We start from the raw sequence: 15,149 nt of genomic DNA, 5'->3' as shown, positions 1-15,149 counted from the left end.
TAACTATCTAAGTCATAACCATCAGGATTGGAGAAAAACGTGGAGGGGGTGACCATCCAAGAAGTGCACTTTCCTACATGAATAGCCCCATATGAAAGGTGATGAGCAACTAAGCTATCCCCTGGTAGTTCTCAATGTCTATGTGGAAAAACCAGGAAATAGACCATCTCATCAGTTTGGGGTTTCCCCTCTCATATGCATCAGCCATCAGAGAGGCCTATTGTCAGTTGAAGTGAGTCCCAAACACGTATGGTCTCAGCTTCTTCATGGACCAAACCACAGTAAAAGTAAAGGCTTCCCTCTTAATGGTGCTCTTGCGCTAGTCTCACTTTAAATTTGAAGCGACCTTCTGGGGTTGAAAATGCTGACTGCTCCTTTACTCCTTTGGTGAGTCCAATCTGCCAGTTTCCTGATGTTAAAACAAAAGTTCTTGAGAATTTGTCTGCACCCAGCTTGTCAATCAAATCATCTGCTCTTGGAATGGGGTGAGCATCAGTTTTGGTAACTGCATTTAAAGCCCTGTGAATCACACAGGACCTCATTTATGGTTTCCCACCTTTTGAATGTGGCTTGGGGACCAGCACCACTGGGCTAGCCCAGCGACTATCAGAGGGTTCTATTAACCCCAGCTCTAGCATCTTGCTGACCTCAATCTAAAAGCAAGCTTTGACTTGGTCTGACAATCTATAGATTTTGTTCTTGACAGGGAGGCTTCCCCTAGTGTCCACATAATGGTTACAAGATGTTGTCTGACAAGGAGTCAAAGAGAGAGCTCAGCACATTGACTTGGGACTTGCCTGCAGTCAGATTGCTGTTGTGCAGTGAAGATTTCCAACAAAACAACACCCTCAACTGACCCATCTTGTGGGTTGTTTGACAGCAAGTAAGGAAGGGGTTCACGTTTTCTCTTCATGGCCTCCATCAGTGACCATGAGCATGGTTATGTCAGCTCTGTCCTGTTGGGAGTTTAGACAATTGACATAGAGTACTCTATGAGGGCCCCTAGGGTTGCATATCTCTAACAAGTAGGTGACTTTCTGTTTCTTCTCCAAGATTGAATAGGGTGCAGTCCACTGGTCCTGGACGCCACGGGGAGCCACAGGCTCCAATACTCACACCAGCTGACCTGATTGGTACTCCACCGGTGCTAACTTCTGGTCATACCAGTGCTTGATAAGCTCCTGGCTGGCCTGTAGTTGCGTATTTGCCTTCTTCATGCACTCAGCCATACATAAACGGAGGCCCGGTACATATCCACTATGTCTTGCTTGGGCTCTTTGGGAGGTTTCTCCAATCTGTAAGCAAAGAGCAAGAAAGGTAACAGGATAACCCATCTCCTGAGTTTTTCAAGGAGGCCCAATATCATGTCTTTCATGGTTTTGTTGAACTTTTCAACCAAGCCATTTGCCTGGGGGTGATAGGGAGTGGTAAACTTGTAGCTCACTCCACATTCATCCCACATAGCCTTAAGATATACAGACATAAGATATGTCTGTGTATCAGAGACCACCTCTTAGGAAACCCAACCCTGGTGAAGATTACAAGGAGGGCCTTTACCACTGCAGGGGCAGTGACAGTCATGAGCAAAATTGCATCTGAGTACCTAGTGGCACAGTCCCATACCACTAGAGCAAACCTGTTCCCATATGCAATTTGAGGGTCAGGGGGGCCAACAATATCAAATTGTACCCTCTGAAAGGAAGTCCCCCAGGAGTGGCAAAACCCCTTCACATGTTCAGACATCTGGGGCCAGTATAAATGGCCACCCAACCTGTCACAGGTTTTGGTTTGTCCTAGATTTCCAGCTAAGGGAATGTCATGGGCCAAGATCAAAATGAACTCTCTGTACAGCTGGCTGACCACCATTGTCCTGGCTGCCCCTTGTTTGGTGTCCCTGTCCTCAGTGTACGAAGCCCATCTTCCCAGTAGTCCCGGTGGGTTCAACTGACTTCACCCTCCCCTTGACTTGCAGCTTGCTGCCTAAGGCCTTCAAGGATAGGGCTCTGCTTTTGCCCTTGGCATTGGCCCTCTCTGGAGGTCCCCCAGCATGTAGGAGCTCTGGCAGGTTGGGCCAGACACCATCAGCTGAAGGTCCCTCCTCAGGCACCAGGGTATCTCCCTAAAGAGAACTCTCCTCCTGGTCCTAAGCAGACTTTTTGCCCTTTCTCTTGCCTTTGGAGTATTGGTCCACTATTTCAGGATACAAGCTTCACTGACTTCCCCAACATTATACTTGTGCTCTTGTGGTAACACACGCCCACTCCGGGAGACCGAGCATTTCTGCATAAGCCTTCTTTTCCACTTCTGCCCATGCAGAAGTTTCCAGATTATTTCCCTACAGACATTCGACTGGGATGTCAAGGGACACAACTACCATCTTTGAGACAGTAGCCTCTCCCTATTCTAAACTTACCAAGGTCATTGGATGGAGCTTAGTCTGATTGTCAGTACTGGTCTCCCGGTGACTAACACCAGGTACCATTTGGTCTCAGGAAACCAGCCTAGCAGCCACCATAATGGCACTGGCACATGTATCTCTCAGAGCCTCTACCTTAGTCCTCTTTATATTAGGCCATTGTCTGTATTTTTCAGGCTTGGAGGTACGACAGCTAGGGCTTCAATATCCAACCCACCCAGGGAAACTGAAGTAGCCTGAGAGTGTCCTCTGGCCTCTCCAGAGTACACTTTCATCCCCATACACATGCTAGCCAATCCCTTGGATTGTCACCATTAGGGGGAAGGTTTTGAAGCATACTGCATTGCCTTTCTCATGCCCTGCCGACAGTCATGACACAACCAAGAAACCTGTGCTGGATCCCAGATTTTATCCCGATACTCTTTGCCTTTGGTCTGGGAGAAGTCTCGGGCCCAACCCTCCTGAGAAATTTAGGAACCTTTTGAGAACACCTTCTTTTTATCCTGTTTGTTGCTCACCTCCTTCCTCTGCAGGGAAGTGTGAGCACCCTGTTTGTGGTCACTCCCACCATGGGTCTTTCTGGGCACCCAAGGAAATTTTAAGAAAATCAAAATTTTAAGAAAGGTAAAGCGTCTTTGTGATAGATGACTCAAAATAATCAGTTCACAACAAGCATTGACAAAGCAACCGGCAGTAACTTTTTTCATATGTGAAAATGTTATTTTTTTTTGGCAGGTTTCTATGAGCAAGTTTAATGTATGAATGAATGTAGGAATTGCAGTGGTTAGCTGAATGAAAGCGTCAGTAGGGGAATTAATTGGTGAGTGATTGAGTGACTGGTGGGAGAATTGATGAGTAAATGAATGGATAAATAAGTAAGTGTGTTTATAAATGAATGCTGGATGAGCTCATGAGTGCATGAGCGGATGAAGTCTTAAGTAAGATAAAGAGTAAGATCATGAATGGATGAATCCATTCATGAGTCGTTCATTCACACCTATGTATCAATACATTAATCTTCCAACCTGTGTATATACCCACTCATACATCTATATTAATTCCTCATTTAATCCACATATACACATTCATGCTACCCTCCATGGCTGCATGCAGAGTAGGTCTCAACATTCATTTATCCACAGATTCATGGATTCATCTAACCATCCATTTATCCACTTAGACACATACACCCACTGATATTCACCCACTCACTCGGGCATAATCCATCTATCTACCTGTGTGGTCGTGGGCCGATATTCACATGTTGTGTGCTGCTTGTGTGCAGGTGGGCGTCTGTATGTGTGTTAGTCCGTGTATGCATGCATATTTATAATGTTTGCTTTTTGTTTCTCCATGGGTGGCTTTGTGTTATGTGTGCGTGGTTGTCTTTTGGTCTGTCATCTCGGGTGTCTTCATGAATGTTTATGTTTGTTTGCATGTGTGTGCGTGGATGTCTGTAGACATTTTTCTCTGCATCTGCATAAGAACAAGAATAGAAGCTCATTGTGGTGTGTGTGTGCCTGCATGGATGTCTGCATGTTTGTCGGTGTAGTTTTTGTGTGCTTCGATTCCTACACATCTATTGCTCTATGTGCATTTGTGACTGTATGTGCGGTAATGTGTCATTATGGACGCTTGGAGGTATATTCCACTGCATCTACATGAAATCATCGGTATATAATGTGTGAATGTCCTTGGTTACCAGTATATTATGTGTTTTTGTGTGCTTCGATTCCTACACATCTGTTGGTCTATGAGCATTTGTGACTGTATGTGCGGTAATGTATGTGTCTTTATGGATGCCTGTAGGTAAAATCACTGCATCTACATGAAATCATCGGTATTTGATGTGTGAATGTCCTTGGTTACCAGTATATTGTGTGTTTTTGTGCATGCATTATATCCGAGCCAGACGTATTTGCTTTGGAAGTGTTTGTGTATTATTCTACATTCCCTCTTATGAGATGCGCCAAGAGAGGAGCTGATACATGGCGGTGCAACTTACGCAATCAGTAAACAAACAAGCATAAATTAACAAATAGGTGATGCAAAAAAAATGCTACATACCATCTGCAGAAATCGATGTTAACCACAAATCGAACATCAGACACGAGAGAAGAATACATTTGCCACTCATCATTGTTGCCGTTCTCATATCGCTACGTGAAACCCTATCCTGTATCGCAGTCTCCCAGTTAAGTCGCGACTCCAAGTGGACCGTTTAGACTTGATTGACTAGGAAGACAAAAAAGGAGCAAGGAGTAGAAAAGTACGTTATCGCAGCCGTATCACGGATATTTTAATATTTTAGTGCCCCTAAAACCAATATTCACTCAAAACGACACATTTAAACCGTGCTGGTCAAAGGGAAATATCTTACACATTGCACGTTCAAAACTGTATTTGAATAAACAAAATAAATGCGAAGAAAATATTGTACTTTAAAATACGTGTCTCCCTATGGCATGGTCTGGCATTTACTTCCTGTATACAGTGCACCTCTTACCTATGAATCTGAAAGTACCAGTTCCTTCTGTTGCCCACACCGAGTTCTCAGCAGCAGTGTGTGTGGGTGTGTGCGTGTGTGGATGTTAAATGCTCCCAGTAAACAGTTTTTCCTGGCACCAGATTAGCCCAGTCCTTTTTTTTTGCCAGCACAGCCTTTTCACCCAGTGACAAGCAAATAAAATATTATCTTTTACCGCTGCCTTTCATACAGCGATTTATACAGTTGGCAGTAAACTAATTCAATTAAAGAAAAGCCACCTTAGTCGACCTTATCCTTTGGCAAAACTCCAGTGACCCAGATAGAAAACATGTCAGGGTTGTACGGTTTGCTTCAGTCAGCAGATAGAGGCCTGGAGCACTGAGCTTCCATGACCTGGGTTAAAAGTCAATTTGATAATGAAGACATATTTTTAAGCAACATAAAAGCAGCAGAGAAATATCTTGATGCTAAAGAAACAAACATACAAGTGGGCTGTGACCTTGCAATCCCGGATACTGATGGGGCCTGGACAAGTCTCAGTTAGGCCTCTAAGACCCTGCAGCTGGCTGCTTGAGTAGAATCTATCTCAGCTCATAGCCTCCTCCCTCCAAATGTTCGACTTTATGATTTAAAAGTTCACTTGCTGAATTTTTAAAAGGTAACAAGACCCTGTGGCAGGACTGCTTTTCAATTTTTTTTTTATTGTGGGATTGTATTTCTAATGATGCTGTTGAACTTATGACTGAGCACAAAAGCAGGCCATTATCACCATGCCAAAGAGCACCATGGCAACCAGTTTGCTACTAAGCACTTGGATGGAGCTTGGCCATCCCAATGTTTGAGATTGTTGGAAAATAAACTTAATCCCAAGCTTTGATTGGCTAAATTTTCCTAATGGATAGAACTGTTTCTGTTGATCTGGAATCGTGACAAAAAAAATCAGAAGGGAGGCCATCTTATTTCCCTCGTATTTCTTTGCAAACTTCAAAACCATAGATTAAAGGAGGGAAAATAACAGAAATATGTTATTTCATCCCCCCAAAAAAAGATACACTTGTCAAAAGCACAACGCGTAGAACTTATGCTTTCTGAGGGAAAAATAAGGCATTTAAAAAAACCCTCATGAAGTTTGAGGGCATCAGGAGAGAACTACTGCACAGTGGAAGAGCTGATGCAGCATGTCGCTCTTCCCCTGTGCAGTAGCTCCTGTCTGATGCCATCAAACGTCAAGGCGGTAGTTTTTGGGCCCACCACCCCAACTTATACATGCTCTCTCCCCAGCCTGTTACTGGAGAGGCCAAGGAGAGATGAATAATGAAAAGCCCTTCTTCTTAACCCTCCGCTGGGCCTGGAAAGGATTTGTGGGGTAGCAATACACAGCGCCTTTGGGAATTGGCCAAGGTGTGATCATTAATCCTTCTTGATCTTGCCAATTAACCGGATATCACCGCCAAAGAACGTACCCATTTCAATCACTTATCTCTACACCCTCATATGATACCCCATTCCCTTGCCCAAGGACATGGATGGGGTGTCACAGTGACCTTACTCTCCACCAATTCCACCGAAGTTGAGGGGGGAGTCACAAACCAAATAACACTTGGGCATGTGACAGTAGGCCCGGTATGAAGCTCAGCATAAGAAACATGACACCGAAACCAAACGGGGTGTTGGGTGGCTGCATGTGAAGAATTGGCCATTTGGTCCTATTTAGAAATCGAGAAAAGAAAAACAGATATTCACTAAAAAATCTAAAAAAAAAAAAAAAATTAATGTGACCTTATAGTTAGGTATTGAAATGAGCCATTGCAATGAAAATCATGCTCTTATATAAGACATAATACTAAAATCTCACAAAGCTCAAACTCCTGTATTGGGGACAGAATCGTGACAGCCATCACAATTAATGTGTAGAAATAGGGCCCCAATGCACAGAAGTTCACATTGAGAACTTCACCTTGATGGCAGATGTCAAGGTCAATCAGAGTTAGCCAAAAGACGGCTAAGTGATTTCTGTTTTTTTAGAACGGCAATAGAAAATTACGTTAGAGTAACCCTATCTGTACTATGAACTTATGTTTTGTTTGGCACCACTAGCCTGTGAAAGCTTAGGGAAATGTGTGTCGCACTCTCTTGAGGAAATAATGGAGACGCGCTAGGATCACGTACAACACCACTAACCAGGGTGCATATCAGAACACTCACGAAACTGCTCCTCCGTACATTTATGTGTATATGTTCTGTGGGGCAGTGACCACAATGTTATGCGACGAACAGTTGATATTTGTGAGGTTTCAGCATATGATGAGATACGGGACAATATTAGTCTCTGTGCTTAATAATAAAGATGTGTATGTCTGCTCTGTGCGTATCGTATGAAAGTCACTGAGAAGGCAATTTACCTACAGGCTGCTAGAACCATTCCTCACACAGACATACAATAACCTATTATTGGCCTAACGTTAGATGCAATACTAGGGAAATATCTGAGAGGAAGTCCTGGGATATGTTCGATCATCTATTGAGAGCACTCTCTTTTCTTCACAGGTGAGCAGGCTGTCTTTTTGTTATTTCACCTTTCTATGTTAGTTTTTTTTTCTTTATCCTCCTTCTGCTGGGTCACCTGAATTTTGACTGTTTTGTCCATTTTGTAGCAGTTGGATGGCCTTGGTGATTGCAGGGTTCATACTGCCCCCACAATGGAGTTTGGAAAATAGGTTTTTTTTTCTAAATCTGATTTATTAATGTTCGAGCCCACTGATGATCATTAAGAACTGGGCACATTGAGGCCCATTATTTCCTGGACCTGTTGATGCTTTGTGACAATATTTTTAGTAGGTGCTGCCTAGCCCATTAAGGGTTATTAGTGTCTGGGGCAAATATGCTCAATACTGCCTGTGGCCATTCATGTTCATTAATTATTGCAGCAATTCATTTTTATCACTAGTAGGCTAATGAGGTCAATTGCTGCCTGGGGCCATATTACAGAAAGTGCCCCAGGAGCGCAGCGGCAATGTGTCCCTAGTGTCTGCACCACTGGGGCACTTTGGTAATACAGAAGGGACCGCAGACGTTTGTGCGGCCCCTTCTGTAATACAGATAGCACTGGCATACATGTAGAGCTAGTGCTTTATCAAGAGGGTGTACCCTCCTTTGCATGGGGGCTTGCCCCCATGCAAATAAGTAAATCTCTTTGCCTCTGCACCCGTGCCGTAGGTTGGACCCGGGTGCAAAGGCAAAAAAGCCTCCAGGAGGCACACTGAAAGTGCACTACCAAAAGGTGGCACACTGTCAGTGCTCCACCTGATAGCAGTCCTCTGGAGGGGAAAAGGGAGTCCCATGGACCCCCTCAGACATCTCCTTCTAGGTGAGTGCAGTCACTCACTGAACCTGCCTGCAAGGGGATCTCTCTCCCCTCTTTAAAGTGCAGGCGGGTTGTTGCCTCCATGGTGAAACATGGAGCAGCTTTGAAGCAGCCGCTCTGCATTTCACTTGAATGAACTGCCTCCAGGGTAGCACGATTTTGCAGCTGACCTGGGGGCATAGCATTTACTGTTATATGGCACAATTTCCCCATTTGTGCACATTGCACCTATTTAAATGGCACCGTGCCCTATATATGTAATATGGCCCCTGGTGTCTTTAAAGCTAATTACTCCCTGGGGCCATTAATGCTCCTATGGCGCGTGGTCATTGATGCTCATTAATGCTTGGGGGCCATTGCTTTTTATAATTGACAGGTCAATTATGTTCATTTCTGCTGGTGCCTTTAAGTTTCATTATTGCCTTGGCCATTGATACTCATTATTGCCTACTGCTATTGTCCACAGAGCTGCATTCGTTTTTGTTGGCTTTAGGACACTGTACACTTTACCAGTGCTAACCAGAGCTAAAGTGCTTGTGCTCACTCCCTAGTAAAATTGGCTTATACCTGATTGCCACATTTAATTTACTTGTGAGTCCCTAGTAAAGTGATATGCCATATATCAAGGGCCTGTAAATTAAATGCTACTAGGCAGCCTGCAGCACTTATTGTGCCACCCACTAAAGTAGTCCCTTAAAAAATGTCCCAGGCTGGGCACTGCGGCCTGTATGAAGTTTTGACCTGCGCAGTTAACATGGTGATATAACCCACTTAACTTAACAAAAACAATTAGAGGGGGGTCCGAGGGAAATTTTAGAGACCTGCAAGGATTATATCCCCAAGTATTTACTCAAATACACCACAGAAATCCTTGGGTCTAAAGTAATAAAACAAGCATGTAGAGAGACTCGCAAAATCACACAGGAAAACCTGTGGGATAATCCCTATCAGGACGAAATCCCTCACCCACCGAAGATGGCATGCTTCATCATCTGGGATTCACCTCCTGGTGGAAATACCTCGTCCCGCCAAGGGCTACTACACCCTCTCTAAGAGGAAGGAGCTCAGGGATGTTTTGTATCTCTACTCTATTGAGGAAATACTAAATCCAACAGATGAGAGGCAAAAACAAGTTATGGTGAGGGCGCAGCACAACAAAAAATCAAACTGTGACGGTAGTGATGCTAAAACTAACTAATTGGAACAAAGAAGTTGCCTTTATTAGCGTGTTCTTGCTGCCATGATTAAAAACAGTGCATTTGCAGTATGGATTTAAAATTGTATGTTTTAGCCACGTTGACCCGAAAGATGTCAAGGCTTTCATCAGGACCTAGAAGGATGCTGCTGCCAAAAAACAGTGAAATAGTATTGACCAAATAATGAAACTGCTAAAATATCAAACCAGTAATCCTGCTATTTTCAGTTTGAGATTTACTGGTCGTAAATATTGGAGAACAAAAAAAAGACTGTGGAAAACCAATAAATCAGTCAGTGAACATGCTTGCAATTGATTTGTAAGGATAATGTAGGATAGTCTTATCTCCACATATAAATGATGTGTCTTGTATGAGTAAATAATATCAAATTCGCTTACCTGTGGTGTACGGATAAGTAGTCTCACCTCAACCTGGCGACAGCTCAGGGAAGGGGGCACCGCTCTGTAAAGAAGGGGATGTAAAGGAGGCAAACATAGCCACAGATATGTTGACACTACTCCTTAAAAAGAGTTTATTAAGGTTCAAACAGATCACTAAAAATCAAGTTCACAAAAAATTGTATTCATTCAACAACACAAAATCCTATGCAAATCAGCTCATGGTGCCATTTATACAAACAGTATCGCAAGTGTAGACCAAGACCCAGTATAGTTGCACAAGGGGTCCCTGACGTGTGTTAAAGGCCAAAAGGTCAAACTCTAAATCTGGTCCTAACAACTAATATCACCATTCAAGTCACTCATCTTTCTAGAAGCCTGAAGAGTGTATAGCCATGGTTGTATTGTGATATATGCTGTGGGGTCATGACGTTTATCACCAGTACGACGGAAAAAAGGGTTGTAAATTGGTGACAAACAAATGCCCATACTATGGAAATGCCCTCTGCTGTCGACCCCAGTATTCAACATTGCACAAATGAGATAACAATTCACATGAGTGATTATTCAAGTGTGTTTACTCAATGTAGTTAAGAACCAAAAGAAATTCTGGCGGTGAACATTAAACACCGCTTAGTTAACCATATGCCTCTGAGTGCACCATGCATATAAAGTAAAATGTAGTGCCTTTTTTCAAATAATACTGTAGTACCCAAGGTATGAAAACTGACAACCCTATCAAGAAGCATACAAGTAAATGCTAAGGAAACGCTCATATTATAGTTTGATTACCACATACTCACTCGCAGTTAATAAAAAAACGGAGCACCCCTATGCCAATAGACCACAGTTATCAACACATAAGACAGGGGTGGACAAGGCAGACAAGCACACTGCATAACACTTACCTCTCCGTCGGTACCCCGTGGTGGTCCGTAAGCTGCGACCGGAGGTGAGGTCCGATGCTTACCAGCTCGTCTTAAATGATCCGGGGAAATATGTGTGGTGCGGAGTGACGTCAATACGTACATCCACGTTAAACTAATGTTAAACAGACGGTTGACTGTCAAGATTTGTGGTTTCACCATCTCATGATCATCCGCGCATGACCCGTATGCTCTAACTGACTAACAGAAAAATGTATTGCCTATATATTTAAATGACAGTTAGCAACAGTCTTCTGTATCTTCAAAGAGGAGAACTTTATTATCACATGTTGATCATTAAGGTCATCGAATACAGACAGTAAATGGAAATCATATTATTGAGACCCACTCAATGCATTGAGTAAGTAAGTAAGTAAAATCTTTATTGCATGATTAATTAAAATCTTTGCAAGATAGCACAATTAAATTAGGTCACTCAATGCATTGTAATATTAGTGATAACTATATGTGCAATTCACACATGTACTGCATACATATTGAGATGGACTGCTGCTGTCAACATGTAGAGTCAATGCGCATAAGTAGCATGTTGAAGGACCCCCAAAATAGTTCCCTATACATTTCCATGCATGTCCTTCGTGTGAGTTGCCAGGTGAAGCAGTAGGTAGAAAAAACTGGAGGAACCTTTGTTAAAGATTGCAGGAATCTGTTCAATTTCCCTAAGGACTTTTTTAAAAAAAATAATGTACCCCTTTGGATGTCCAATTTTAGAGGAGGAGCAGCCCTTTGCGGCTCCTCGTCCTAATTCTCATGGCCCTGTGTGGTCCTCCTGGTCCCCTGGAACCAGGATTGTTTTTGTAATAATATGTCTGACTGCTTTAATATTTGCATTAGGAATAATGTTTATTCTGCGAGAGAAAAGTTCATCTGAGCAGTTGACAAATGTTACTTTACCCTTTCCTTGACTATAATGATTGATACCCTTGCCCTCATAAAAACAACATTGGAAAAGCCTATTGAAAATGTTTTTTTTACATAGAATTGGACTAGATGGTTCTAGGATTTGCTTTCTGCTTAGGGTTGAAAAATATTGGTAGTTCTGTTTGTGATAATAGTCATTACTCTCTCCTGCTATCTGTATGGCCCAATGCTCTGTTCCCTTTGTACTCCTGCTTATACCCTATATGTGCCCGCTTAACAATATATAGAATGAGAAATGCCCACCTAGCAATGGATTAGGATATTGATGAATTTATGAAAATAAATGTGCAAAATATTTTCTATGTTCCTACTAGATCATAGGGATGTCTTTGGCTCATGCTAAGAGGACCATCTGTTAAAGATAGCAGGAATCTGTTAGCATGAGCTGAAAGCCATTTTGTACTTGGCAGCCATTTTAGTTAGCTAGGTGCTAGCCATTTGCTTTCTCCCTCTTCCAGAACCTCGCGCATGCTCAGAAAGGCCTAGCTAGTAGAATGCACCTGCTCCTAGTATAGAACTGTCAGGCTGTTCTAATTGATGTCAGCAACTCATTACTCCTCCTACTTGTTGACTGTGCATTTTCTGTATGACCATCTATGTGTGTAACTCTTCTCATGTGTACTTGTACCGCTTTCTTTTGAGCCCCTGTGTGGGTATATAAGGCCCCTGTACGCTTTAGAATGCCTCCAACAGTGACTTGAGGGTACTGTGTGACGCAATCTCCCTCATGTGAGGTTTAATAAATGCATTGTTTTTATATTACAGCTTCTGTGCCAATCTCTTCTTTGTTGGTTTAAAAGGACCAGGTGTATCAGTGAAACCCCTGAGAAGGTTTTTATTTCTCCACCTTGGCACATGGTATTAGTAAAGTTAGACAGATATTAATCCCATGTGTATCAAATATACTGTGAGTCTGTTGTCAAAGGCACTGCTTATTGGTCGCCTTGTACTCTCATACAATAGATAGGTCGTCAGGACCTGCATGCCCTATTCAAAGCAATCTCCTGACACCCCAATGAGACTCTCTGTGAAGACTAGTGTCAACTGTGGTACTATCCCTACGTTTTGCTCTATACCGATCATCCTAGTGTAGATAACGTGCAGCTTTGTAACTTTTTTACACTCAGACTATGGAAGATATTTGTATTATAGTGCTGTCCACGGGATTTCATCGTTAAGGCCTGTGCTATCACTCCGTATTCTCTGAACCCATCTTTGCTCACGTCTGAACAGATACTTGGAAATGTCTATTACATGGGGAGGAATGAAGGGGTTGTTCAAGAGCTGTCCAGCTCAGGTCATCTGGTGAATGATTTTTCTCCAAAAAATGATTGGTGAGCTTGGTTGATTGTTTCCTGCAGCGATTGGTGCTCTTGTGCTCCATAAATCTAGTTTTGATCTTACGTCTTGTCATGCCCACGTAGCGCAAGCCGCATGGGCAGATGATCAAATAAATTAGCTTCTCACGGTTACAGTTCGTATGCCGAGAAAGCGTCCATGGTCTTCCGGAACCGATATCGATCGAGACAGTGTGTTTCGTTTGGGGGCACACGGCACATGAGCCACAAAGATAATGCCCTTTGATGGCTGGTAAGCCCCATAATGTCTCTTGATTGGGGGATTTCTTCAGTCTTGGATGAGTGAGTACAGCTGATCTTTGATGTTGGTGCTTCTTTTTAAAGCAAACAGTGGCCTGGGAATCGAAGCATTCCCAGTATTCAAGATCTTCCAATGTTTCAAAATGCTCTTCTTGATTTGATTGGAATAGCTACAGAATGTGTTCACATATGTGATTCTGGGCGAGTCCTCTTTGGGTGTTTCATTTTCAATCAGCGCTTCTCTATTGTTGTTAGGCAGCCCTCATCCTGGATCTGCGGATCAAACTGGATGTGTAGTGTCTATCTCTGAGGTGAGAGAATAATTTCTTTACATGCTCGTCATATTTATCCTTCGTGGAGAAGTTCCTCCGAATCCGTAAAAATTGCCCATATGACAAGTTGTCAGAGATGGATTTTGGATGGTAACTTTTGTATGATAGCAGAGAATTTCTGGCCATGGCCATTACCCTTGTGGCTCATGTGCCGTGTGCCCCCAAAATATATTTGATCATCTGCGCATGCGGCTTGTGGTATGTGGGAATGATGACACATACGATCAAAACTAGAAATATGGAGCACAAGAGCACCATCCGCTGCAGGAAACAATCAACCAAGCTCCCCAATAATTTGTGGTGAAAAATCATTCACCAGATGACCTGAGCAGGACGGTTCTTGAACAACCCTTCATTCCTCCACATTTAAGAGACATTTCCAAGTATCTGTTCAGACGTGAGCAAAGATGGGCTCAAAGACAACAGAGTGATAGCAAAGGCCTTAACAATGAAATCCCGTGGGGAGCACTATAATACAAATATCTTCCATATCTAAGCCTAACTAAGTTACTAATCTCCACCTTATCTACACTAAGATGATCGGTGTGGCGCAACATGTAGGTTAGTACCATAGTTGACACTAGTCTTCGCAGAGAGTATCACTGGGGTGTCAGGAGATTTATCACTGATTACTTTGAATAGGCCATGTAGGTCGTAACTGCCTATCTATTGTATGAGAGTACAAGGTGACCTATAAGCAGTGGCTTTGACAACCGACTCACAGTCTATTCGATACATATGGGATTAATATCTAGGTCTAACTTTACTAATAGCTTGTGCCAAGGTTCCTCCAGTTTTTGCTACCTACTGCTATTTGTCAACTTACAGGAAGAACATGTGTGGAAATGTGTATGTAACCATTTTGGGGGGTCCTCACCATGCTACTTATGCGCATTGACTCTACCTGTTGACAGCAGCAGTTCTGATCCATCTCAATGTGTATGCAGTACATGTGTGAATAGCACATATATTTATCCCTAATGTTACAATGCATTGAGTTGGTCTCAATAATATGAATTCCATTCGATGACTGTAATGATCAACATGTGGATAATAAAGTTCTCCTCTTTGAAGATACGGGAGATTGTAGCTAACTGTCATTTAAAAATATAGGCAATACATTTTTCTGTTAGTCAGTTAGAGCATACGGGTTATGCACAGATGATCATGAGATGGTGAAACAACAAATCCCGACAGGCTGTAGTGGAGACAGGGTTTTATGTGCACACATTGCTATGTTAGCATAAGTGCTTTAGAAGTAAAACGCCATCTTGACACTTTGCTGCTTTTGCACACGACACTACAGGTAGCTGTTATTACAAGTAAAACTGCTTGCTTGGTTTTTCTTCACATGAGAACGGTCTGTTGTTCACATCCCTAGATGTGCACCGCGACTTTAGTCAGAACACGATGTGCAGAAGCCGTCAAGTTCAAATAACAATGTATGCTGTTGAATTCAGGTTGATCGGCCCACGCTCTAAACACAACA

General features: G+C 42.8%; 1 protein-coding gene across 1 annotated transcript in view; it reads right to left on the bottom strand.

The window, feature by feature from the left end:
- LOC146776058 (cocaine esterase-like) overlaps nt 1-5,088 on the bottom strand; it is a 605,874-nt gene extending 600,786 nt beyond the window's left edge. The window contains exons 1-2 of the mRNA XM_085638256.1: nt 4,923-5,088; nt 4,484-4,651 (exon numbers count right to left, since the gene is read on the bottom strand). Of these exons, the coding sequence (XP_085494382.1) occupies nt 4,484-4,571 (88 nt within the window). The 5' untranslated portion in view covers nt 4,572-4,651; nt 4,923-5,088. The remainder of the gene's footprint in view (nt 1-4,483; nt 4,652-4,922) is intronic.
- Between the last annotated feature and the right edge of the window lie 10,061 nt (nt 5,089-15,149).

The sequence above is a fragment of the Triturus cristatus genome, chromosome 12 (assembly GCF_964204655.1).
Source record: "Triturus cristatus chromosome 12, aTriCri1.1, whole genome shotgun sequence".
In the NCBI taxonomy this organism is placed as follows: Eukaryota; Metazoa; Chordata; class Amphibia; order Caudata; family Salamandridae; genus Triturus; species Triturus cristatus.
This window is presented reverse-complemented; position numbering and strand designations above follow the sequence as displayed.